Here is a 27,917-nt window from a genome sequence, read left to right on the forward strand (position 1 = left end):
CAGTTGCACGGGGACACAGAGGGCCACAGAAGCAGCAAAGGCGGATGAAGGAGAACGAGCGAGACCAAGCTGATGGGGAATGGGAGACAGTGAATGTGTCGTGCTTCGGTAGCAACTGAATTTAGACTATCCTCCAAGCAAGCTTGCCATTCACCTCAGTGAATCAAAAGCATCAATAGCTCTACTGTGCAGTAGAAATGATCTATAGAGACAACCCCCCTCCACCCACCCCACCCCACCCCGCCCCCTGGAACGAGTCAGAATCATCAAGGAAACATTGGAAGAGAAGCAAAGCATCACACCCACAAAAATACATTCTTTGGAAGAAACATTTCCCCCCAAATACATTCTTCTTAGCAACATATTTGCATCGATACCTGTGTGATTATGGAGGAAAAACAGTCCTGTAGGAAGCACAACCTTAACCATCAAAGATGCCCAAGTGGTTAGCATTTTGGGTCATTTAATTTTTTGTTAATAACTTTAACTAAAAATTTATATATATATATTACTTTTTATGAAAATTGACAATGTACTATTCTACGTTGCACGAAGACATATAGTCCGTAAAGCTCCTTCTTTGGACATTAACGATAAAACATAGCTTGGGACATCATTTTGAACACAAGTTCACTTACAAGACAATGGGAGTTTCTGGATAATAATGTTCATAATATTATAAACGTGTTTCTTTTGGCATTTTTCTTCTCTTCTGAAAGCTTAATACATATGCAACTTCAGAATTTCTAGGTCTTTGGCTTCAGATGACTCAAGATTTTACAGAGTTCCCTTTGTAGCACTAGCTCTGAACTGTTTTTATGTTTCAAATCCTTACTGTGAATTTCTCATCAAATACTAAAAGAACTCTGGCCTTTGTTGTATCTACTTGCTTGGAAATCTGCATTATCTGCATATCTCCTTAAATGCAGAACTTCAGATCAGTCTGCTTCACACTTGGATTCTTGTATAACACAATGAGTTTTAAGGACTATGTGAACGTTCAATACTTGATTTCAATGTAGTGTTGACCTCCACACCGCTGGCTTATGCGGCACGTTAGTAACTTTCTTGATCACTATTTATTTTTGCAGATAAATTATATTAAAACTTCCTAACAGCAATAAAAACAAAAATGTGCAGTATCTATGCATATAGTTAGAACTTCTATTGGAATATAAGGTGACAGAATTACTGTATTAATTTTTAAGTGCACCATATTTTTAGGGCAGTAACTTATTTTCAGCCACCAGGTGCTGGCAGCTGGAAATACACTGAAATTCCAAGAATACTAAAATAACATTTGGTATAGAGAATACTTTTAATCTTCTGAACACATGATTTAGTGACTGTACCACGGACACACTCGCTGGATGCGTACTCAGAACGTGCTCAGGCATGGTGCTTATTATATCATGACACAGCAGAAGCCTAACATTATATTTGATAATCTTAGTTAAACTCAGAATAATTTCTCAGCAGAGAAGATAATTGGCTAAGATCTATTCTACGACACTGGTTGAATCATAAGTCCTTATCTTATTAGCCATTCATATTTCCCAGTGACTCACTGATAATCTCTCATGAATGCAAGTTACTTCTAAAACTTCGAATGTGCTAACCTGGTTAGATGGGCAACCGATAAGTGGAAATGCTTTCCCACCTGTATTTCCTGGGAAGGATAGCAACTGCAGCATCCAACTAAAGAATACAAAGCCATAGGCAGGTAGGTTACCGACAGTAGTCATTGGATGCTTCAACCTTTTGAAGACTTTGGCTTCCTGGAGCTTGTTGCCATCCTTCTTTTGAAAAGTGTCTAAATGTAAAAACAGCCCAGAGGCTTGCTTCAGATCATCAACATTTCAAAGGAACCCTGTTTCCTATTCTGATCACCTTGATTTTGACCCCGAGCAGCAAATAAAACCAATAAAACCTCAGGCGTTTCGGTGGAAAAGTATCTCTGAGACAAAACAACTGCAGTGTCTGGAGCTGTTGGTTCTATGGTGTTCCGAGGTGCAGTCTCCGAGGTGCAGTCACCTGAAACTTACTGAGCCTTTGCTCCATGATAGTACAAGGGAGCTACAAAGGGTTCATGGAAATAGGAAATGGAAAGACAGTGGACTTTCTATAAGCCCCTTGAACCCCCTTGGTAAATCCCAGCGATGTGCCAGGGCAGGCAAGCTTAGAAGAGAGCACTTCTAGCCCAAGGCAAACCGTACACTTGGTTCCAGTGCTGATAGTAGAAGACCGCAGATTCTTAAATGCTGCACAATTGTGTATGGTCGGTGCTGGTAGATTGCAACCCAGGGAGAGGGAAACCTACAGAAACGGTTTGGGGTGTCGTTTGAAGAAAGGTAATTAGCTCAGCAGCTTGTCATAAGAAGTTCTCATTTGAAAATATTATTCACAGTAAAAGACAATCTGAGGGAAGCAGCCGGGCTGTGTTTGCTAGTACTTCGATGTGAATTCTGGATAAGCCACTTCCTGCCTCCATGACAGCGGAGTGAAGTGTGAATAATCTCCATCTCTGTGGGTGTCTGGGGTTTCCCCACCTCAGGTGAGGTTCAAATGAGAAGGTATCAGTGAAAGTGGCAAACACAATATTTGACATGTGAACATCTTTGCTCTCAGCATAGACAGCCAACTTGTCAAGGATGCCTGCTCTTTCCCCTCACTTGACCCATCAACGCTAGTTATGAAGTACTTATGCAAAGTGAAATTATTGTATAACAGCAGTTTTGCTTTGCAGGACTGAATGTATCCTTTTATTGTAAGTATGGATGTTGGTGAGGACCCTACTTTTGTCACGAGCCACTCTATTTCACTGAAGAATGAGATAGAATAAGGGACAGAGCAGCCTTGCAAACATAGCTCTCGTGTATAAATATAATCTTCAAAATGAAGCTTACCTGTTTTCAATGGAGGGAAAAAAAATGTCCTCATTTGCTTTCATTCAAAAAATAAAAATTGTCAACCTGCTACTGGCTTAACAATAAGGCTTGTCACACAAAACTCAGTCTTGGAATGTCAACCCCTGTGGTTCAAACGGGTAGTCACTTTACTAGACACCAGGCTTAGGAATGGGGCAGTAGTGCCCCAGTGATTGCGCCTGCTGTGTGAGACATCACAGTGTATGAGTGAAGGCAGCTGGCTCCACTTGTATGGTTCGCCACCATCTCTAAGCCTTTTCCATTCTGCAAGCTTTGAACTGAGGACTCATGAGGTGGCCAGCTGTGTTTGCTGCCTCAGAATGCTAGAGAGGAGACAGTGCTCTCAGATGAGCAATTGTGATCTCACCATATCCATGACGCAAGAAAACACCACTGTAGAATTCTGGACCGAACCTATGAGAGCAGAGGGATTCCTGGCTTTTTTTTTTTTTAGATGATTCTAATCCTTTTACATCAGCTCCAAATACTAATAATTCCATCTACATGCCAACTATTATGTGTAGGCCGAAATGAAAAGGGAGGTTAATCTGAAGATATTCTAACATAGGAGGAGACCAATTTACTTTCTTATTACTTATATTTCTAAGCGGGCTACTTGTTTCAATTTTGCATCCAAACCTTTTTTGGATCTTTCCTCCAATAGATGCAAACGCTGGGAATGAGTAGTATTACATCAATTACAATAAATAAATATTCAAAAATGAGAGTAATTTGTATCTTAAATTTCTTTTAGCAGAAGCTCTCGTGTCTCTTCCTTAATAACACAAAGTAAGCATATCCTCCAAATCAATGTCTCACTCAGTTTAATCCAAGAGCTTTCCTACGTTTGTCTGCAGGGAGGTCACTGTGGTCCTGGGATTGACACCACTTTGAAGGGTGTCAGCCAGTAAAGACGCCCCTTGCCAAAGCAAGCCAAGTCACCCACTCCTCCCTCCAGCCTGCTGCAAACCATTACATGAATGGAATGGAAGTCGCTTCTGCACAAACCACTGACCATTTGATCACTTGAGTTCTGTTTGGTCGTGGTTTGTAATTTATTTTCTGACAAAGTTAAACTGGTTATTTACAAAATGATATTTTTCTACATACTGTTGATTGCAGTTTAATGAAAGTGGAGCTAGTTTGTCAGGATCACACATGTCTCCTACATTTAAAGTGAGACTACTACCTGACTTTTTAGTTAATGAGGTGCAGTTTGAAAGGAATGTATATGTGTATATATTTATAGATGTACATATATGTGTATATATATTTATAGATGTAAACATGTATATTTAAAAAGCTTAGTGTTTTGCTTTTAAAAGAAAATGATCAGATCTTCATATAGTTAAGTGTATTTTTTTCAAAAATAAAAATAATGATACAATCAAAATACAGTCTGCATTAAAAAATGTTAAAGTGTCTTTAAATTCCTTTCCATTTAAAATGAGTTGACATTTCCCATAAATATATGGTAACATCCTGGGAATAGATTCTAACTTATATAATTCCATTATTGAAATTTAAAAGTTATTCTGTATCTTATTTATATTTTGATCATATCTATTGTAATCACCTCCACAAAATTGATTTGACAATCCCCAGGTAGGTGGAATGACCCTATTTCTTCTTCTCTTGTTCCAATTCCAATATAAGTGGAAGAAGAATAAATTACTTGACTTCAGAGAGAGCTTTAGAGTAGGTCAACATCACAGCCCTACGAGGGCTCTCTGACACTTGAAAGTCCTCAAGCAGAGTCTCAGAAACAGATCCAATGATCCAAAGGGAACAAAACTGTTACATAAAGCTTCCCATTTAGGGTGCAAGCATTAGGAGTGGAATCATTGCGTCTGAATCTTGCCTTTGGCTGCCTGTTCTCCAACCCCTTCACCACTCCTGGTCTTTTCTCATCAACATCCATCAATGAGGGGTTTCCTTCAGTCCCCATAGCATATGTGCTCTGGAACATCTGAATGGCTTTGTATATGTTGGACACTTTGCCTAAAATGCCTCTTTCCCCATCTCTTCTTGGCCAACCCTTACTCATGTTTTGGGATCAGTTGAAATGTTAATACCTTAGAAGAGCTTTTGTTATCCAAGCCTAACTATTCAATAAAACAAGGTTTCTTCCCCCTTTTCTGTGCTATCTTGAGATTCTTTGTGTACGTTTTAGATTGAATTTGTATTGCCTATCTGATGCTGTGCTGCTTATACACTGGGACCATGTCCACTTTGTTCACTACTGTATTTCAAAAACTTAAAGATTACCTGGAACATGAGGGTGCCTAATAAATATTTGTTGGATGACTGGATAAGCTTCAGGCCAAAAAGAATCCTTCTAATCTATAAATTTAAAATCTCAATTCTATAAAGATCAACTCATGGTTTACAGGAAATTCAGTAATAATGGCTGCCAATTATGCTATATTCTCAAATTTTCTGTTATCCCTTAAAAGAATTTAGTTTATTAAATATTTTAGAAAGTGGTAATTTAGAAAAACACCACACTTCATTAAAAACAAAGCATTCGCTAAAATGAAGTTATCTTTGAGCTGATAGACCATAGTCGAATGAGTTATATTTGTATATTTAGGAAATAAAAAACTATTTCAAATTAATATAATTATAAATTAAAAGAAGAGAATGGGTTTCTTGTGATAAGTATCATATTCAAGTTCAAACACTGGAAAATAATTTTGAAGTGAAATAAAAGAATGAATAGATAGCAATTAAGATGATTCATATTAAATTCCCGGTGTTAGCATATGAAAACAAAACTAGGTGGGAACAACAAATGAATTCTGACTGTCTTTTCCGATAACCCTTGAATGATACACCTGAACGAACTGATGTAGGTCAGAGAATGAACAATAGTTTGCTGTCAAGTAGTGCCTTTCATCTCAAATTCTGAATAAATAGTCCTCAAGAGATCCTTCCTGTTTAACCAAGGAGACGGGAAAAGCTGACAAGGCAGTTCATATGCAGGAAATGCCTAACTAGATTCATAAGCAGTAACAGGTCTCAGCAGGAAGGAAGCTTCCAGTTCACAGATCTCAATGTCAGTTTCACTCATGAACTTCTTTACATTTTTATGGAGGTTTTGCTATGGCGTAGCCCTCCAGGAGGACCTGGCAATACAACGATGAGCAAAGGAGAGACACTTCTTGACACTTCCAGAAGGAAGTATTGGTTTGATCAAGAATCGACTCCGACTAGAGATGGGGATGACATTTACACGTGTTTTCATTGGATCACTTAAAAGGAAGTTTCATCCTTGCATTTTCTCTGTGAAAACATTCTACATTAAAGAAACCGCTTTTTTAAAAACACAAAGCTGTCTTTTCCTGTATCAAGTAGGTATTTCCTTTTTGCTTTCTCACAATCTTCTTTTTTCTGATTTTAGATGGACACATGATTCTGCCCTCCTTTAAGGCTGTTGATTCTTCCTCACCATTTGAAAGAGACATCTGGCATGCCGGGTCCTATACCGATCCACACTGAAGTCCAGTCCTCGGTAAAGCAGCTTATTTACCCTTTGTCAGAAGGCAAACCCCGAAAAGTCCCATAGGTCTTACCTTCCTCCACTGTGACAGTCTGTTCCGAGGCTGGTGATGGGGGTGGAGAAGGAGGCAGATTAGCTGTCTCTTCAGCTGCTAAGGATCAAACAATGGGAAAATGAGATACAACAATTCATCCTATTAGGCCATTAGATGTGTAGGCAGTTCTGCCATCCGTAATGAAGGTCTCTCTGTGCAATTCAGGGAAGATTCAATAGAAGACTGCCCTTGACTTATTTTTAGCCTCATTACCTGATTCAATGCTTTTGAAAACCTAACAAGAAAGAACAGCACTTAATATTTCTCAAAGTATTATTTTGACAGACACCCTGTGCTAGTGGAAGCTAAGACACTTTCTGGTCTTGATGTCGTATGCAAAGAGCCCATGACAAAGGCTGTAGATTCTAAAGGGTGTCATTCATTCACGGTGACCGCCAATGATGCCTCTTCAAGATACTCACCTGGTTTCGGACTTCTGATTTGAGGCTAATGGACTTTAAAGGAAATCGTTATCATTCATGGCCAGTAGCTAAATCTGTTTTAAAGATTACGTCGATGTCAATTTCATAGCAGAGGTTGGTGACTTTTTAGGTCACTAGCCCTAAAGGCTCAATGTAGCAAGTTTAAGTTTCTGTTGTTTTTTTTTTTTTTTTTAAGATTGGGTTTTCTTGTACTTCACAGAATCAAAGTAAATGACAAACTTAAGGTTAAAGTTTCAGGTAAGGTCATCTTTTACCCCTCTTTCTTTAAGAGAAAAATAGTACGTGGGAGTCAAAAATCATTTTCCACCAACTGCAGAGTGAACTTTAACTTGCCGTAGGGGGAGCAGAATATTTTGTATTATAATGAATAACTGAGTATTGATCAGAAAGTTAAACACAATGGATACATTCATGTAAGATAAATACATATATTGTAAGATAAATACATATATTGAACTGAAGAGAGTCTTCTTTAGTATATTTCTACATGAATCTACGTATGTACATATTCATGTCTATTGACCCCATGATCACCTACTGAGCAGGGCAACCAATCCAAATGTTTTCCTTGGCAAGCATGGGGTACATTACCTGTCTATCTCCACATAATGTTTGACTTGTAGTCCAGGGAAGGGCAGTACTGTAGAGATACTCAGGTAGCGGCGATCCAAGGGAAGAGTGATACTTCATGGAGGCCACAAAAATCAGTGGTGACTCTAATGAAGTCTGGCTTTGAGTCTCATCTAGCCAGTTCAAGAGGATTCAGAACTGTGGTAGAGACGGCCACCAAAAGCCACAGAAGAAAATAATCATCTCTAGAGAAACTGTTGGCATGTTTTCTCTACAAGTGCGGGTCATGAAATCAAAATGCAGTGATGTTATTTTTGCAAAACCTCTCTATAGTGGTCTGGAAGATGGAAAATTAAGAACCAACCTAACTATGTTTACCATCCCTACAAACTAACCAAATAACACGGCTAGTGCTTGGCCAGTGTCCCCAACAAAGGCATTTGGCGGTGGGTGTCAGATGCAAAGATGAAACAAATGACCTGGGCTGTCGTTGGGCAGGGAGACTTGGTTCTGTGGTCTAGCACAGCCGGCAGGACCCTGACCTGAGACTTTTCCCATTTACCTAAAGGCAGAGCTGCGGGTGGGTCCTTACGCTGCGCTTCCTCCTCCTGTTCACCTCTCAGGACGGCTACAGCCTCAGCAGTGACTACTTGAACTATCCGTGCAGACACCTCCTCTGTAATAAACAGTAACAAGAATATGTAATCATGAGAACTCCAAAACAGACACCAAGGAATAAAAGTACTCGCATAATACCACTGATTAGAATTTCCTCTTCCGTCTTCTCCCCCCAAAGTTTAGAATTAAAAAAAAATTACCGATCAAATGCACACAAAGCCTATGTGTATGCATGCCTATGTGTGTGTGTGTGTTCAAATATCGATAGCTATATAATATCTATATCTATATCCACATCTATACAGAGATGACAAAAAATGAAGAAATAAATTGACACTCTGGAGCTAAACAGAGTGTAAAAATGATAACAATTTTGTATGGCAATTTATTAAAAAGCTGTTTACACAAAATGACACTAATTTTGTACCTAGTAAAACAAAATCAAAGAGAAGAGATGATTCATTTTGGATTTAACTGGAAATGTATTTTATGTGCTTCTTTTTATGCATTCAAGAAAAATGTCATTCAAATAGTTACTTTTTAAAATTAATCTTTTAAAAAGTATTTAAAATTTTCATTACGAATCAGGGGAAGGCTTAAAGGGCCTATCCACAGTTTTACATTGAATGACTCATACAGATTCGTTCACTCTCTCTCATTCACGGCAGCCCTCTGAATGTAAGCCCGTACCACCCAGCCATCTTCCCTGTGTTTTCTGTCTCCACTTGCTCTTTCCCTAACCCTTCTGTAGTTTGCCTTGGATAAATGTTGTCCTCTTGATCCCAAATAGTAGATTATTCTAAGGTGTGTGCACTTACATCTTGTTATGATTTCTTTTGTAGACCATTCAATTGCTTGAAAATTACCTAGGGAGTGAATTCCCTTCCAGACCTGAGGGGTGAACCATGGGCCACAGACGCTGTTTTTTCCCTTTTCTGATTTGTTGAAATGCTATGATGTTCAGCCTACAAAAGATGCCTCAGAATGCATATGGGCTAGCAGGATCAGTGTGAAGGATCTCTTTAAGCAGAGCCATGGGGCGGGGGATGGGAAACCCCACAGGGAGGGAGTGGGCGAGTGCAGCCACAGGATGGCGATTGCAACAGGCTCAGGAAAGCAAAATCTGTACCAGGTATTGGCTGGAAACCTCACTTGCTCCGTAAAATGTCACCCAAATCGCAAGAAAATATTTTGAAAAGAAGAGAGAAAGAGAATTACCATGAAAACTCTGGAAAGACAAAATTTGAGAGAAACAAAGGGCAACAATAATTTCTCAGGGGATAATTTATAAATCTTTAAAACCATATCATATTTATTCATAAGGGAGACACTGTCATAAAATGAATATGAGAAGTCTTCAAACAGTTCCTGGAAAATGCATATGATGAAAAAGAAATGATGGACTTCAAACATTTTTTCCCACCAAAGTAACTAAAACTTGCTATAACATGTATGAACAGGATCTCGTCTGAGGCACTAAGAAGGTTAAAAGAAGCCCCATTTGAGCAGCATGAATTCTGCTAAAATTAAAGTCAGAACCAACATTAAATTTATAGTGAAGCTGGGTAGAAGGATCGTGAAATCATTAATGCCCTGCAAAAAGCGTACGGGGACAACGGCCCCAAGAACCCAGAAGTTTGCGGATGGCAACTCATTTAAGAAGGGACGACACGTGCTGCAGCAGACCAGTCACGTCGATTTGGCAGGAAACGGTTCATCCTGTTTGCACCTTCATAGACGGGGATCGCCAACGGGGATCAGAAGCAATTGCCGGCATGGTGGACATCTCAATTGGCTCAGTTTACACAGTTGTGAATGAAAAGCGCAAGGTCAGTAATGGAAGGCGGCAATGGTCCTGTCAAGCGAAAATGGGACAGAGCAAACATCCCGGCAACATCCTGTGTTTCTCCTTTGAGATGCTCAAGGCATTTTGCTGGCTGACTTCCGGGAAGCCCACGTGACGACAACATCTGCCTATTGGGAGGGTGTTTGGAGAAAGCCAGTCAACGCTTCCTGAGAGCTTTCTCTGCACCACGCTCGCAGACGACACTCCGGCTTCTGCCTCTCGTCAAGCAAGGGACAGCGCGCGAATATCTCCATGGGCATCACAGCAATCCAGGTGAAAATCCCAATTCGGTTCCTTCTGACTTCTGTTTCCTAATCCTAAAAAAATGCTTAAAGGACACCTACTTTCCTTCAATTAACCATGAAAATACAGATTGCTTTGACGTCATTTAGTCCAGAGGACCCTCAGTTCTTTAGAAATGGACTGATGGTTGATATCATCATACACATATAAAGTATCTTGATTTTCATGAAGCTTATGTTGAGAAATGAAGTTTACATTTTTAATCTCTGCCTCCTAATTCCATTTTTCTAAAAACCCTTTTAAGTTTGTTCAAATATCTTTTTGTGTAGCCTTAAAAAATTATATCTGATCTTTGCCACATTATTTAAATTTTTATATGGGAATTTTATTCAGTATAATTTCATTAAATTTTAAATTATTATTTAGATGACAGTTTACAAAGCATATCAGTTTTCCATTCAATAATTCATCTAGAGCTTGTTTCATGCCACTGATTGCAATCCTCACAATGTAACAACATTCATCCCACTCCCTCCTATGGTTTCCCATTTCCATTGCTCCTTTTCCCCTATCCCTTCTTATCCTCAAATTTTTTTCTCTGGTCAAAGTCCTTTTTAACTTGAACGATTGATTGTTCTAAGGAGTTTGTACCTTCCTGGTGTTACTGCTCCTCTGATAGGCCGGCCTATTGTTTGGCTGAAAGTTGAACTCACGGGACTAAGCTCAAGTCTTACCAGGTGACTAAGAGCCATAGTCTCAATGACTTAGCCAGTTCCTATTCATGCAGTGAGCCTGGTATTTTTTATTTTAAAAAATCTTGAGTTTTAGTACTTAGAATTATTTTGACATTATGGAGAATTATAAGTGTTGGTGATTAATGAGAAATGATCAGAGGCAAACTTAATACTTAAAGGATACGATCTCATAAGTTATAGGTCAAGTGACATTGTGATAAACTGTACATATGGACATTTCACAAAGTCTAAATAGAGACAAGTATATGTAGGAAACAGAATCCAATCAGTGGAGACATATCCACCCCGATGGAATGCACTGTGTCAGACAGTACTACATTTCAATTGTGAACAATGATGTAGTTTCAATAAAATTATCATTTATTTCAGATAGGATATTTGAATTATGTTAGCTTTCCCGTTTCAGAGGCAAACTAATTCATAACTGTGGTTGAATGCCAGAGGGTCACGGTCACTGAAGAGCTTGGGAAGAAGTTAGTTTTATATGTGCACACGTTTATGCAAAAATTATAAGGAAAAAAACCCCTAATCCTGGGAGGATTGGTAGTGTTGTTCCCCACCCCCCCCTTGAATGTAACAGATTTTGTGAAGTGCCATTTTAGAACGTTTCTACAGGCTACGTGGTAGCCTATTTTGTGACAGGTTAAAGTTTCTCGGCCTAATACTTTGTTAACATTTTTCAAATAGGAACCAGCATAATTTCTAATAGAATGCTAACAATGAATTAAGGGAAGCATGAACCTAAGATGATTTGGGGGTTAGCAATGAGTCCAGGCAACTGAAAATCTTCTAAGCAAAGGTCACCCTCAGTCCAGATAGATGAAAGGAGTATCTTTCCCAAAGGAAGTCCAACCAGCAGATCTCTTGGGTGAGCGTTCTCTTACAGCCTGGCTCCTGAGACAGGAGCAGAACCACCCAGGGCTTGAGTAAACTCAAACTCGCTGCCGTGGATTGAGGCTGACTGATAGCAGCCTGATACAGCAGGGTAGGACAGTCCGTGTGTGCATCTTTCCAAGACTGTATCTTTTCATGGGAGGAGGAAGCCCGGAGCAGCTGGTGGTTTCAACGGCTGACCTTGGGGTTTGCAGCCCACCAAGGGTCCACTGCTCCACTTGTTTGAATAAAGTCAGGTCAGACTAATAGCAAACACTGCAAATAAATGCAGAATACAGGGAAATACAGTCATAACATCAGACCCACAAGAATAATATACAATATGGAACCTTAGTGACAATGTGGGTTACATGTTGATATTTTAACCACAAGATGAGCAGTTTGAAACCTCCAGAGGCTCCTGAGGAGGAACATGAAGCTTTCTCCTCCCATAAAGAGTAATCCTCTCAAAGTTCTACCCTGCCCTATGTAGTTGCTATGTGTCAGAATTGAATCAATGGCAGTGAGCTTAATTTATAATATGTCATTTCACATACACATTTGTGTGTATACAAAATTTATTTGTTCATTTTTAAATGGTTTCATTTATCCCTATTTCTATTTATGTATCATATACTTCTACCTATACAGGGAATTATTATATTTTACAGTGCATATCAGAGGAAATCACATGAACTTTAGAGAAACGGTGACATAAGCTCTGGCATTGCTACATTCTACTTCTTTGAACCCAATAAAGTTATTCAAACTTGTAATTTAGGGGCTAATCTGTAAAATGGAAATAATTCTAACTATAAAAAAAAACCCCAAACTACCCCAAACAAACCTCACTATCATCACGTCTGACTCATTGCGGCCCAATAGGATGGGGTAAAACTGTCCTATAGGTTTCTGAGGCTGTAGGAGACAGGAAGCATCATCTTTCTTTTCAAGGTACTGATCATGAGTTAGCAGCCCAATGTGTAATCCCTACACCACCATGGCTCCTGGGATTAATGGAGTACCTGTCTAATAGAGGGGTGTGGACACTCAATTACACACTTGGTTATGTCTTCTCTGGCTTTCTGTCCTCTCCCTTGGATAGGTCCTGGGTTCCTCTTTGTAGAAGATTCCTGTCAGCCTGACTTTATTCGGAGCTGTTTTCTAGAGAGTGTATTTTAGAAAGGTATGACAGTCCCTTTCTGTTCCTGACAATATGATTAAGTAACATGAAAAATGCCTTTTGAGTTGAGAGATTAGAATAGATTTTAAGTATTAATTGTTACCTGTATCTTTGTATGCTCTTTCTTAATTTCCTAACATATAAACAAATAAATATTATATACATATGTATATAGGTTTCTTGTGCTTTGTCTTCCGAGTATTATGCATAAAGTATGAATAGAATTTAGAACTCTCCTGATGATTAAAGATGTATCTAAACTACTCATAACTTATTTTGAATTGCCATTCACCATACACAATTTAAAAACAATATTGATTTTCACAACTGTTTTTTGAAAATTTACCTCTCTTTTGAACAATAAACATTTTCTAACAAAAGGGTGCTTCTAATTTATATTAAAATTAATCTTAGTTAAAATACATGGGGTACATATTTTTCTTTCTTTTTCGGGGGGATACATATTTTTCATCACATTAATATTAAGATTTCAATGACATTACTAACAACACTGTCTATCATGTAGTCAGACCTTATGCCTAGTATTTGGACATTGATTTATTTTTGAGTGTTGATATGGCAATGAGATAGTTAGATATTTTGAAATTTTTCATTTCACACATGACTCACAATTAAGCAAAATGAATGCCAACTTGCATCTAATCTAATAAATAAATCTATCTACAAATCAGTTGAAAGAAAAATATTAAAAATGACTAACCACAAAACCATCTCATAATCTCTACAAATATTATTGCTTTATAGAGTGATTTGAAGTAAAGAATTTAAAATTCTGTGACAGGTTTTAAGTCACCTTGGCTGGGCCAGTATTCTTAGTGGTTTGGCAACTGAGGCCTAGTAATCTTCCATCTGTGATCTAACACAATGTAATCAACTCCATATGGAATCTGCATTTAGTAGACAGTTATAAGAGATTAGGTAACCCTTTTATTCTGGTCACAGCCCTGATCCAATTGAAAGAAAGTCTCTTTGGGAGTGTGACCTTCTTCCTAAGTAAGAGGACACTGTGGCAATGTTTATTTGCATTGGTTGGTTCTGGATTCTGCATGTGGCTTATGGACCTCTGATTCTTTGGACTTAAACCTGCTATATAGCCTGTCAATTCTGGGAGCCATCAGTGGCCAAACATCTGATCTGTCAGATGACCCGTTGACCTTGGATTCATTTACCTCTTTAATCACCAGCCTGATCTGCTACTTTGGATCTATCTACCTCTGCAGTCTATAGCGAGGGGGAGTTCCTATCAGTCTTGGGTTCAACAGCCCCCCCCCCCAAAAAAAAAAACTATGGAAGTTAGGAGAAACCTCCACTTTAACATCTGACCTACAGACTTGGAACCTGCCTGGACCTGCCTGCTTCTACAACTGTGTGAGCCATTTTCTTCATAACAATTTCTCTCTCTCTCTCTCTCTCTCTCTCTGGTTTCGCTTTTCTAGAGAAGCCAGCCTAAACAAATATACAACCAAGGTAACCATGTGCTAGATGGTAATAGATCATCACACACAGGCAGATGTCTTAAAGTAAAAAAATACATTTGTCTTGAAAATGTATTCTATGGTATAAAATGTATCAAAGTAGTCCTCAGCAGATAATTTGAACTTTGGGGAAAAAAATCAAACTATATTGGTGGAAAAATAAACAAGAGCTAAAGAGACACTAATTGAACCATAGTTTCACCCACAGAAAGCTACTTGATGATTTCCAAAACTATAATGTAAGTAATGAATAAACATAATTTTGTTGTACAAAGTTATTAAACGAGTTGTTATACTTCCACCAACCACTGTCATCCAGTCTCCTGCAACCATATAGCAGCCCTATATGGATTACTGAGACTAAATCTTGACGGTAGGAGATCGACTCTTCTTCTCTCATGGAGCAGCGAGTGGGTTTCAGCTACCAACTAGCTGATCCGCAGCTCCATTCCTAAGCCACAGCGACACCAAGTCTCCTTTAGTTGATAAACGCGGTGCTTATATGTACTGTTGATACTTGATTCACATTTTTTTCAGATGGGAAAACTGGGAAAATAAGGTACACTAGAAATGTACTGTTCTCTGTGTATATCACATTGATTTGCAATTGTGTGCACATAGTTAACACGTTTTGGTATCAGAAAACCTGGGATCAAGTTCCAAATCCATCTCTTAGTAGCTTTATGTCTTGGGTCAAGCAACACAATTTCTCTAAGCCTCAGATTTCCCATCTGGAAATTTAATGTGGGCATAAAAATGACATTCATCTTTTCGCATGCTCTGACATTGAATGATCCAATATGTAGTAAGTGATCCCATAAAGAGGGGCAGTCTCAGACACCGACAGGGACAGTTCCACCGTGTCCTGGAGAGTTGCTATGATTTGGAATCGACTTGATGGCAGTGAGTCTGAGGTATGACATACTGTTTAGCATTACGACCGTGTAAATCTCTGATGTTTTCCATGCTATGACATTCTTATACCTACAAGAGTCTCTGATGGTCATGTTCAAAATGTGAAGACAATCTTCTATTTTTAGTTGAGTCATTCTTCATATTCATCTGTGAATATAGTTTAGCTGATGTGTAACAAAAGCAATGGTGTTGAAAGTTTCTCAGAGTCGTGAAAAACAGCAACTGGCTTTCGAGCACTCTGCGCCATGATTGGTACACATGGAGTCTCATTTTCGATGCCAACCAGTTAGGTTGGTACCAGGACCAGCTGTAATTGCTTGATCATGCAGAGGCACACCAATCAGACTGTGTGCAAGAAATCCAAGCGAGTTGGCAGATGCCTGAGAACCTATTTTGATTTTTCTTCAGGTTCTTACAAGGGAAGTAAGAGACAATGACAGTAAATTCCGCTATATGGAATATAAAAGCCAGTAAATGTTGCTGCTTTTAAGAATAACAGGCATCATACTGGCGTTAAAAGAAATGACAAGTAAGCCTACCGTACCCTCACGAAGAAGGAAAACAAAACCACTTTACACAGAATGCTCCTGTCAAGAAAAGGTTGTTCTCAGTAGGGTACAGAATGGTTGTCTAGGAAACCGCTGTTAATTGCTGCTGCTGATGGAAACTCGTCAACAAGGAAAGCACTGTGCCGCTCCAAGTGCTCTGTGAGACAAACACCCGAGATAAATTGCCCCAGACAGGGAAAGAAGACAAGTTCTCTGCTTCTATGCCTTTGGGGAGTAAATGGCCCCTCTGAAGCGATTTCCTGCAATCAACTGCTGATGAAGGCGATTAAAAGAGCAGATCGCTTTTGTGGTTTGTTTGTGTCCCTGGCATCTCTGCACCCCTAGTGGAGGCTGGTGCTGGCACTGGCGTGCTCCCCGTAGCCAGACGCCTATTGATCTCCAAGGGCCGCCCTGGCTAGTCCTGCAGCTGCAGCGCGTCGCCGATGGGGTCTTTCTCCCCAAGATAGATGGCTGAAACAAGGCCGCACCGAGTCCAATCTGGGGCGGGAGGGGCGATGTCAGGGGATGGGGGTTGGTACATTGGAGGCAAAGTCAATTTATGGGGCAAAAAGCACTTAAAGTAAGGAATCGTGATTCCATAAAGTTCTATCTTAATGGGTAGTTCCATTGAAGCAAATGTATTTTGTACCCAGTACAGACACTCGAGCTGCACTTAGTCATTATGGGAGCTGCAAAGATGAGTCAGGCAGTACATTCACCATGTACCTGAAGAGAGACAGACTCATTGAAGGGCATGCTTTGTTGTGTTTTTCTCTTGCAGCAGTGATGGACTTGACCTGGTCCTTGGATAGGGAGATACACGGTCCTGTTCTGAAGGGCGTTTGAATACAGGTTGCATCAACTTGAACGTTGTAGGCTCGGAACTACATAGACTCGGAAAGTAGTCTCTCTCTCTCTCATCCATCCATCCATCCAGCCATCCATCCATCTATCCATCCATCCATCCAGCCATCCGTCCAGCCATCCATCTATATATCTATCATCATCTATATCTCAATTCTGTGCTCAAATTCACAATTGGTTTAGATTAATACCCTAACCTTAATACCAAGAAGATGAATATAATCCTTAAGGCACTGAGGGAACTGATAATTCTCTTGAACTTCTGGAATATACAGTATTGTCTTTTGCTCCAAACATCACGATGGTGCCACTCCTTGTAGACTTGTGACAAGTTGGACTATGTTCTGTACTAAGAAATTCACCACAATGCCAAATGAACACGGGTTGTGAAATTATTAATAACATTCATAGGAATATGACACACCAACAAAACAAAGGCTTGAATAGCTTCACTCTTCTCAAGAGTGTCTGTGGGACAAAGAGAAGGTTAAAAACGGTGATGCACACATGCCTGGGGTGTGAGCACAGGTTTTTTTTCCTCTTGTTTTAAAAGTCTCATCTCTGTTTGGCTACTTCAAGGGATGTTAGCAAGACTAGGATTTCATATAGAGAAATGAATTCTTCTACATCTACAAACACCTAGGGATAATTGAGTCAGTGGAAATGGAAAAATATCTTAGAGTATAAAAATTATAAATAAAATAAGTTTAAAATGGAATCTCTGTACACTAGGAAGAGTCTGAACTAGGGGCCTTAGAGATACTGTGGGCTAGGCAGTGGGCTGCGAATCCCAAGTCAGAAGTTCAAACTCAATGCAGAGTAGGGGAAAAAGAAAAATGAGAAGAAAAGCGATTTTAGAGATTCTTCAGTGACCTTTGCTAGGTAAAATTTGCTCTGTTACAACACAGTAAGGAGACTGTCTTCGTGTGAACAATATTTCAAACTAGTGCAAGTGAGGATAGCTCCAGGGTTTTTGCCAGTACCCTTTGGGTGAAGTAACCCTGACCTTATAGCCAGATCATCAACAAGAACATGCATTTTTTAGAGTTCTGTTTGTGAAGTATCTCAAGGACATTGATGCCAAATATTACATTGTGCTCCTATATGCAGGACTGAACATGAAATTATTCAGCATCCATATGTTTCTTAGCGGTGTAGTAGAGCTGAGCACTAGCTTTTCAGATGGCCATGGTTTACAGTGAGAGTCCCAAATTAATTTCTGAGTGGCCACCTGGGTCCCGCTCCTAGAGTCCTCCCTGACCATGGATGGGCGTGCACATGAAAAGCTCTGTTGTATTTAAAACTATTCCTCCTACTCCCCTCGCCAGCCTGGTGAGGGACAGCCTCGCCTTCAGGGACCTGCTTGGGGGTACCCTTGATGGAGACTGGGGTACTAGGTCACAGAGTTATGAGTCATATCCTGATTGCCCTAGTTGAGGGACCCTGAACCGACTTTGCAGCTTTTCTATCTACCATGGAACGTATTCCAGTCACCGTCCTGTCCCAGCTTCTGCTGCCCCACTGACAACTGGGATGACTTGAGATGGTGCCAGTCATGATGTGTCCTTTTTTGAGTGGTCATGTTTCTGGAGATCCTTGGGCACGAGGAATACCTCCTGATGCTGATATTCCTTTACCTGCGTGATTTGATTTTGTCTTGATCCTTTGTAAGACTTAACAATGCATTTCTATAAGTTATGTTTACATTTAGGGTCTCTTTTCCCCTTAGAACAGCTGTTATAGATGATTCTTAGAGAAAGGCCTTTTATATTGACTTTTTTAGGTTATTTCAAATTCAATCAATTTCATCATAAAGAAAATGTCTTTCTGCTGTTTTATGTCAAAGCTAGCTAGCTAGCTAGATATTACCATTCCAAACACCACCTTGACCCATGCTTCCATATAAAAAACAAGGGCTACAAAAATGGAGCCGAACTTTCACGCTGCCGAATGTGGAATTGTTTCCGTTAAACACGGCTTTCCCTGCATCTCAAGGCCTCTCTTATCACCCATTTTCTCTACCTTGAACTTTCAGTGCTCATGAAATCTATTGTAAATATGAATGTTAGCTTTGTATCCTAAAAGTAGAAAGGGGAAATTTAAGGACCTTCCCGTGTTCAAATAACCACATAGAATTTGCATGTTTATCAAAAGCTGCAAGAGAGCCTGTGATAGAATACCTTTCTTTCCTTGCTAATCAGCTTGGCTGCATTTTGAAACGCATTTCCTCTGAGTGCTGCTGAGCGGCGACTTCCCGTGTGACAGCCAGCCAGTGAGCCAGGCAGATTCAGTGTCTTCCCCTCAAGACACAAGATGCCAACTAAAATCCTACTGAAGTGAGCAGCTGAGCAATGCCACGCCAGTTGTTTTCTTCATCTGCTCCTGAATTCATCTGATCTGATTTTCCAGACTCCCCTGACAGGCAAAGCATGTGCCTCCTGTGACGTGTTAAGGAGCAGGGAAGCGCGAGTTAACGGGAGGAGAACAAGCTGGAGACAGTGAAGCAGAAAGAGGCGGGCGATCTCAGGCACAAAAACGAAAACTCACGGCCGTCGAGTTGATTCCGACCCAAAGCAACCCCATGGGACAGAGCAGCACAAACTCTGTGGGTTTCTGAGGATACAGCTTCATATAGGAGTAGAAAGCCTTGTCTTTCTCCCTCAGAGTGCGGGTGCTTTCGAATTGCTGACCTTACGGTTAGCACCCAGTGCAGAACCACTGTGCCACCAGGGCTCCGGCGATCTTAGGCACATGTCGAGCAAAATAGGCATGGTGATGGCTACGAGGTGTCCCCAGTTGTCTTAACTCCCCACATCAAGGAAAATCAAAGCCCAAGCCAGAAACGCAAGGTGGCATTTGGTGTGCAGTGGCAAATATTTTCTTTCTAAGACATATGCATTAGCAACAAAAGCAACTTATCACACCTTTTGAAAAAAACCCTATGATTCCTTGGTGATGGATATATTCTCAAGACATGTAAGGAATCTATTTGGTCCAGATTACTAGTGACATTTCTTATCTTTTTTCTTTTCTTTCAAGAGGGGAGAATTCTTGGAAATATAATAAGGGGCAGAGGTTATTAATAATCTTGACCAAACAAAAGGTTGAAACCAAACTGCCATCGAGTAGATTCCAACTCACAATGATGACTTGATAGGTTCTGAACATGTAAATTTTTATGAGAGTAGACAGACCCATCTTTCTCCTGGGGAGTAGTTGGTGAGTTTCAACTACTGACCTTGCAGTGAGTGACAAGCTCAATGCCCAAGTCACAGAGCCAAACTCCTTCAGCTCAAAAATGCATCCAAGCAGTCTCAGGTCTATCAATGATTATTGTCATCTGCCTCAATACCAATAAGAGAGATTTTTAATTTAATTAAAAAATTTTTTTCAATAAAGATTTTATGAACCACTTTCATTTCTTTTCATCTCTGGAAAAATTAGAATATGTTAAAATATGATACAAAAACATCTGACAGCAAATTACAGAGGAAATATAGGATCAGGAGAATGCTCAAGAGAAAATATTACAGTGATTATAAATCATATTTACATTTGAAAACCGTCCAGATATAATGATTTTACCCAATAGCTCTGAAATGTTTTAGGCCACGGCTGTGGCACTAATGAGAACTTGAATTGGCAAGGTAATTTTTCTAAATGTCAGTATTTTCAGCACATCTGATCGGACACTAGCACAATGAATGGCAACATAGAAACAAGACCGATGTCCACAAGTGAACAGGAGGCAGGCATTTTCTGGAAGAGTGAAAATAAGAGTCAATGTGTATGCAGATTGATCTAAGTTTTAAAATGCCGTCTTACATTATGAAAGAGTCCTACTCTTCACGATGTAGGCAATTAAAATGCCAAGGAATAAAACCACGCTTTAACTTGTTGAGTCACTGGGTTTAATTAAAACAAGCCTAGGGGAACTAGGTTTTCTCATATTTTGATTCAGAATGATTACTTACGACAGTCTTTCATCCTACTTTAAGATCTTAGCTGAAGAGCAAAAATATCTAGGAGGTGGATTTTATGGTAAGAACTATCATAAACCTTCATATTCAGACACACACACACACACAAAAAACCTTATCTGGAGCCTGTCTTTTCCTCCAATTTGTAAAACATCAAAAGCTCTAGCTGACAGTCAGTGTCTAGTCCAATATCACACCTTCCCAAGAGTACGAGGTGCCATTCTTTATGATCACGCCCTTGGGAGCTCCGATCCCCTATGCACCAACAAGCCCTGACACATACATGACCGAAACTAATCCCCACAGCCGGATCTATCAGTACAGCGACCACACAGGCCCAAACAAACGTGCCCCATACAAACCTCGTGCCTCTGCCTTCTCTGCCAATCCTGGTGCTTTCCTCATTTTCTTTCTGGACCCAGATGCCTAACCTTTGGAAGGAAAATATTGACAAGATTCCCATTTTCTGTCGTCCATCGGCACAGGCTTTGCAGAGAGGCCGTTTGGGTTTCTGCAGATCCACTCTTGAATGCTAAACAACTCGGCTCTGCACACTCCCCTCTGCAGAGCTCGGAGAAACCTCAGCCTGAGCAATGGGTGGTTGGCATGGTAACAAGGAAAGGAAAAATCTGCAACCTCTTGTATTGTTAGGCCCGCTTGTTTATTTGCCTTGGGGGGCGGTGCACATGGCTTTAGTCATTTTGCAGGAGAAACGGCTGTGTACTGTTGTGTTCTGGGTAGATTCATCGAGTGCTATACTAAATCATAATATGCCATGTTTTAATTATGGGGTACTGAATCTAGCTGCAGAAAACCGGGAGGCACAGAGGGGATTGGACATGGGACTGCTAAACCCAAAGCCAGAGGTTCAAGCCCACCTGTGCTTCCTTGGGAGAAAGACGATGCTGTCTATTTCTGTAAAGATAAAGTCGCCCAAACCCTAAGGAGCAGCTCCATTCTGTCCTATAAGGTTGCTGAGAGTCCAAATCGACTCAGTGGCCACGGATTTGAATCTCCCTGTACATCTCAACTTCAGGGCTCTAGGCAGGAGAGACTGGGAGAGGTTAAGAAAAAACTGGTAGATACTTTTAGACAGTCGTCAAGGAGAACGCAGGGCTAGTAAAAGGCACCTTCAGCTCCCTGCCCATGCCTTCAAGGCTCCAGTAATTGCCTTGTATCCGAGTATGGTTGCCACCTGGCAGCTCACGTTCTGGAGCTGGGCAAGCACAGCAAGAAAGGGCCTTGGAAGACTGACAGCCCCTGGCTCAGTGGCACTGCGAGGACTAACCACACTGGCAGGGAGGGCGCACACTAGAATGCTACTGGGACCCATCTGCCAGCGTGGGCTCCTCTGGTGGCTGGTGCACTGCTCTTGCTGTGATCACGACGGAAGCGATGCCGCTGGTGGTTCAAATCCCCGCTGGGTAAACATGGTGGACAGGCGTTAGCACGTCTCCTGACTCTAACAGAGCAGGAAGAACAGGCTGATGACCTACCTCCTAAAAGTAGCCAATCAGAGCAGAATATCGCCAGAAGTAACCCTGGAAATGAGCTCCCTAGGTTGGAAGACACATAAAATACACAGTAGATGCAACCAAGAACATGGCGCCGAAGATGGGGCATGCTTTATTCGTTGGACGAGGGGCCACTGTGAGCGGCACTGGCCGGCTGGCAGTTCACACAAATGAGACCTGGACTGGGCAGCGTGGCTGGGAATGCCGGGAAACAAAGGTATTCCTGGGAAGCATTGGGAGTCACCCGAAGAAATGCCCATTCAAGTTTCACATTTACTCAGAGTTCGCTAACCTGGCTGCTGCCAGTCACATGGGCGCTTTATACAGGGCGCACGCTTCTTGCTCGCGCCGCAAGCACAGGGTCCCCGACAGAGCAGTGGACTTCATCAAAACCGGATTTCAGCCTTCGGCATCTTTAACCCTCTCACCGCCACCCCCTTTCTTTCTCTACTCCTGCTGAAAACGGGGCCACCATCCGGAAGACAGTTCTGATGTCCCATCATGCCGACAGGCACATCAGTTTGGCACGCGGCATGAGCCGCGGCCTTGGCATCTTTGGGTCTGACTTCTGTCTGCTGCAGCCGCCCCGGCAGGGAGTGGAGAGAGCCCGGAGAGCTGGCCTCTGGGCGGGAGACGTCATGGGACCTTGGGTGGTTGGCTAACCCTGTGGAGAGGAGGGCTTAGCCCTTCTCATCTTCTGGATGAGACTTCTAGAGGGTTCCTTCTAGTTAGAGATATCCTGAACAAGGACAGGGTTGCTAACAAGCTGATTTTGACCGTTTCTAATGAGGACTGAAGCCTGACAATCACAGGCGTACACTCTCCTGAAGACAAATCTGAACGATGTTATAACCAGCAGCAGGTTTCTAAAACCAAATAAATTAGAAACGACAGCAGGTCCCAGGGCTATGAACTTCCACCGTACAGACAGCTCCCACCACCCTTTAATGTTTTATCCATAGGGGGCTTTCTCACTGCGGTAAAGAGCGACAGTCTCCGAAACGCACAGAGGCAGTTCTGCCCTCTTCTTTAGGGTTGCCAAGAGTTGGCATGGACTTGAAGGCAGTGAACTTGGTTTATTTATTTAATTGTAACAGATGGCACCAACCCCTGCTCGCAACAAATTCTTATCACAACCTCCTTTAAAAACTTGAACAGTTTTTAATCGTTGGAAAGACTTGGTACTAAATAATGCTAAGTAAGAAACGTGTGCACTTGCTCCCACTTAACGACAAATGAGACCTCAAAACACATTTAGGAACAGATTTTGCTCATAATGGGGAGAATGCTAGCAGAAGGAGTTTCCACACTGCCTCCTAACGGTAGGACATTTCAGACTAGCTGGACAGAATTCATAAGCATAGTGCTCCCAATTCAGCTCCCTCCCTTTTCATTCTGTTTGACCTGGGGAAAGGAAGTTGGTCATTTTATGCCTTAGGCTTCTCATTTGTGAAATGATGCTCACAGCATCCCCACAGAGGTCCTCAGGAGGGGAAAGGAGATCACAATGTGAGGGGCCTGTGAAAGTATTTGATGGTATGCATTCAATATTTCACAAGACTGAGTTGTACATATGTTTACATAACCGTCTTTTTAATGATGCGAGAAGGATGGGTAAGAATTAAAAAATCATTTCCTTGCTATGCCAGTTGCCACTGTGTAGATGCTGACTCACAGTGACCCTATATTGAGCCCCTGAAAGCATAAATCTTTACAGGAACAGACAGCCTTGTCTACAGAGGAGCTGGCTAGTTTGAACTGCCAACCTTTTTAATTTTTTTAAAGCAACTTAATGCCTAACTCCCATGTCTTAGATGAGCAATAGCAAAGTGAAGAGGATTTCAGAACAAGATCAGAACACAAAATTTCTACACTGCAGACAGGCCCTTGTTTCTGCACTCCTTTCACAAGGAGTCTATAAATTGACCCATTAAGGCTAAGAGTTCAGCATCATATGATATTAAGTATTTAAAGAATGTTTTCCACGTTCTAACGTAATTTCTCAGGTGTCCTCGGGGGTACTGGTTATGCACTGGGCTGCCAACCACAAGACTAGCAGTTCAAAACCACCAGCTGATCTGAAGGAGAAAGAACAGGCTTTCTACTCCTGTGACAGTTACAGTCTCAGAAATTCGCAGGGTCAGTTCAAGCCTGTCCTGCAGGGTGGACTTAATCGATTCAATGACAGTGCGTGACAAAGTAAGCTTTCACTCATATTTTTATAAATTTCACAAACCAGTCCTTCTGCTCATGTTCACAAGCCACATGCTATGATTTCGGTATGAATTCTAATCTGAATTGGGGTCCCAGTCACAGCTAAGAAAGTGAAAGATCAGGATGATAACTGTCACTCAGAATGAACCTCTGTTAGGGTCAAGATAATTCCTCTTGCCTTTGCCACTAAGCAGAGGGCGGGTGGGAGGGTGGGGAGAGAAAGAAGGATTATTACTGCCAATATTCCAGCTATTCGTTCTTTGGGAAATAAATGACTGCTTTTGTCTTATTATAATAACTTTCTCAAATCATAAGATTTTCAATGGTTTCTCTCTCTCTTTCATGAGTGCAGCATGGCTTTTTAAAAAAGGGTTCTTTAGGAAGTAAAGGAGGCCTGGGGACATAGTGGCTTACACATTGGGCTGCTACCTGCAAGGTTGGCAGTTTGAAACCATCAGGCAATCTGTGGAAGATGAGGTTTTCTAATCCTATAGAGAGTGACAGTCTTGTAAACCCACAAAGGTAGCTCAATCCTATTCTATAGGGTCTCTATGAGTTGGAATTGATGCAATAGTAGTGAATTGAGTGAGGGAATAAATATAGGAAACAATCTTAAAGCATCAAAATGATGCTATAGGTAAGAAAGTAACTCTATCTACCTTCCATAAACTATCATTAAATTATAAGGAAAGAGGCAAAACAGAATAAACTATAAGACATAGAATTTAAAATTCTGCCTTCCAGAGCATTTAGTGCTTTAGGTCTTATGAATAATTCCAAGGAGAAGCTGACTTTGGATTTGCAGTTAAAAAAAATTATAATGGCCCAGAAATGAAGGTGAACATTGAAAAAGCCTGCCCTAGGTAGAATGAGGCAAGATCCATACTAGTCTCACTCTAATGAAGGATAAAGGGGAGAGAGAGATATGATGACAGCAATTAATGTATCCTTTGATATTGCGATGAATTATTTAAAAAAATAACAACCACCTTGATAATGAAAAGATGTACACCTAAAATGAAGAAAGGGCTATAACAAAGAGGAATATAGAAGAGAGAGATCTTTGGCTCCAACCAGTAATGGCCTGGGCACAAGGAATAGCAGGAAAGCAGACCCACTGGGAAAAGCTTTATGCAACGAAGCTGGCAAGGACACAGTGACCTGACAAGCAGGTGTAGTTGATTTTCCCAAATCATTAAGACCATTGAAAACATTAAATAGCGCATGATGTCAGTTATGGTTCGAGCGAGTATGCTGTAGTGATTTTGCCCCTTGATATTCTAACAAGAGTGCCCTATTGTCTGCCCCCATCAATAATAACCATACTGATAATTAACGGCTGCCATTTCATCACCTAATCACTTTACTGTCTCATTTAATAGTTAGGAAAGGTAAACATATCTTCTAATTATTGGGAACCTCTAAAACCTCTCATAATCCTGGAATCAGACTAGGGCAGTGGTTCTCAACCTTCCTAGTGCCGAGACTCTTTCATACAGTCCCTTATGTGCTGGTGACCCCCCCACCATAAAATGATTTTCGTTGCTACTTCATCATTGTCATTTTGCTATGGTTGTGAATTGGGAGACCCCTGTGAAAGGGTCATTTGACGCCCAAAGGGGTTGCGACCCACAGGTTGAGAACGGCGGGACTAGGGGATCACTAGTTTTGTTTATGTGGGTTTCTGCACAGTGTTTGCCTTTTATCGTAGCGATGCTGAAACCTAACCCAGCAAAGATATGACCTTTTCAAATCCAGTTACCATTCCTTGCACACACCCTGGAGAGAACCTAACATGTGACCTGACCTGGTATGTAGAAATGTTCAACAAGTAATGATGTTAGATTAACAATGATTTCTTTTCAGTCAACGGATAAGCCTTTCCTAGTTCTCTATGAAGATACATTTATTTTTGAACAGTGCAGTGGATTAAATGTTGCCGACTTGCTGCTACTATGTAGACAGTGTTGGAAGAGGAGCTGGACTCTCTACTTACTTTCCAGGGTAGCATGTACAGTGATTAAACACTTGGCTGAGAACCTAAAGACCCATGCTTTGAACCCACCGGTAGCTCTGTGGGAGAAAACGTGGCAGTCTGCTTCCATAAAGAGTCACAGCCTTGGAAACCCTATGGAAGAGCGACTGTCCTCGAGTCCGTCTGAGTCAGAGTGGACTTGACAGTGGACTTGGTGTCTGTCTGCAAGTTACTGAATTCGCATGCATGGACTTCTGAATTATAGAGAGGGACAGAGTAGAATCCCAGGGGCTAGTGCTTGGCTGTGCTACCAATGCTGCGTCCTGATGGCAACATTGTCAGTAAGAACAAGACAGAACGCTACTGTTAGAAACCGCAGCTTGGCAAACGCACACAAAGGAAAGTTCTATTCGACTTTGAATCTGAGCATCATTTATTGTAAAGCTGCGGAGGAAGTATGAAATAGGGCTTGGGTATGTGTGTCTGTCTTCATCTTTCTCTCTCTCTTCTTTCCCCTCTCTCCCTTCCTTTCTGTGGCGGTGTGTGGATTCTGTATGCCTCACTTCAGTCTCAAATGAATGTTGTTAATCAAATGGACTCAAGTCCAACTTCATTTCCTTAATTCTCCTTGCATCGCAAAGAAATAATTTCTAATCATTTTTAAGGAGTTAAGATGCTGACAGTAAAGTAGACAAACATAAATACATGTATTTGTCTATCAAATTTAAAAAGCTCAAACTTTAATGGGAAGATGGGTTTGAGCAGGCAAGGAACTTGGAGAAATGCCAAGTTAGAGTCCATGCCTCCCCCCTCCCCATTTGGTGTTGATTTCAGTCTTAGTACCATAATTAACGTTTACACAAAATTGATTTCAAAGTACTAAATTTACTTCAAAGCACAACATAATTGTTGGGGTCACCCTTAGTTACCTGCTGTCTCTCGGTCAGCCGAGGTCAGTTCTCCATTGATCCCATTCTCTTTGGTATTTGAGTAGGTGCCCTGTGTCCCATGCTCTCCAAAGGTGCCTTCTTCATCCTCTCTGTATGGGAATCCGTTAGCGCTTCGGACAAGTCCTTCCCCTGCTCCGCCTTGATCCTTAATCTCAGGTGGATGTGGATGCGCAGATGCCTCTAGTGGAGTGGAGGTCCAGTGAGGAGCCTTTGCTTCATCTTTCCGATCATCTGCCATGCTTTAATGCCCTGTGACCTCTCCTGTGTTGGAAGAGGGAAAATAGTAGCCATCACTTGAGGAAAATCTGAGCTAATGTTAGTAATACCAAGGTCGAGCTGATTGATGGCAGTCAGTGGATTCAAATGTCAAAGAAGCATATTTACTAGCCTGCTTGATACATTAAGAG

General features: G+C 41.1%; 1 protein-coding gene across 27 annotated transcripts in view; it reads right to left on the reverse strand.

The window, feature by feature from the left end:
- The window catches only part of MAP2 (microtubule associated protein 2), an 81,135-nt gene extending 53,369 nt beyond the window's left edge, over positions 1–27,766 (reverse strand). For 20 of the 27 annotated variants that reach the window (XM_075529590.1, XM_075529581.1, XM_075529588.1 and 17 more), the window contains exons 1-3: positions 27,490–27,766; positions 8,099–8,212; positions 6,503–6,580 (exon numbers count right to left, since the gene is read on the reverse strand). In XM_075529590.1, the coding sequence (XP_075385705.1) occupies positions 6,503–6,580; positions 8,099–8,212; positions 27,490–27,748 (451 nt within the window). In that variant the 5' untranslated portion in view covers positions 27,749–27,766. The remainder of the gene's footprint in view (positions 1–6,502; positions 6,581–8,098; positions 8,213–27,489) is intronic. The other 7 variants (XM_075529591.1, XM_075529589.1, XM_075529579.1 and 4 more) reach the window with 1 other exon arrangement.
- Positions 27,767–27,917: the final 151 nt, after the last annotated feature.

This window comes from Tenrec ecaudatus, chromosome 13, assembly GCF_050624435.1.
Source record: "Tenrec ecaudatus isolate mTenEca1 chromosome 13, mTenEca1.hap1, whole genome shotgun sequence".
Lineage (NCBI taxonomy): Eukaryota > Metazoa > Chordata > Mammalia > Afrosoricida > Tenrecidae > Tenrec > Tenrec ecaudatus.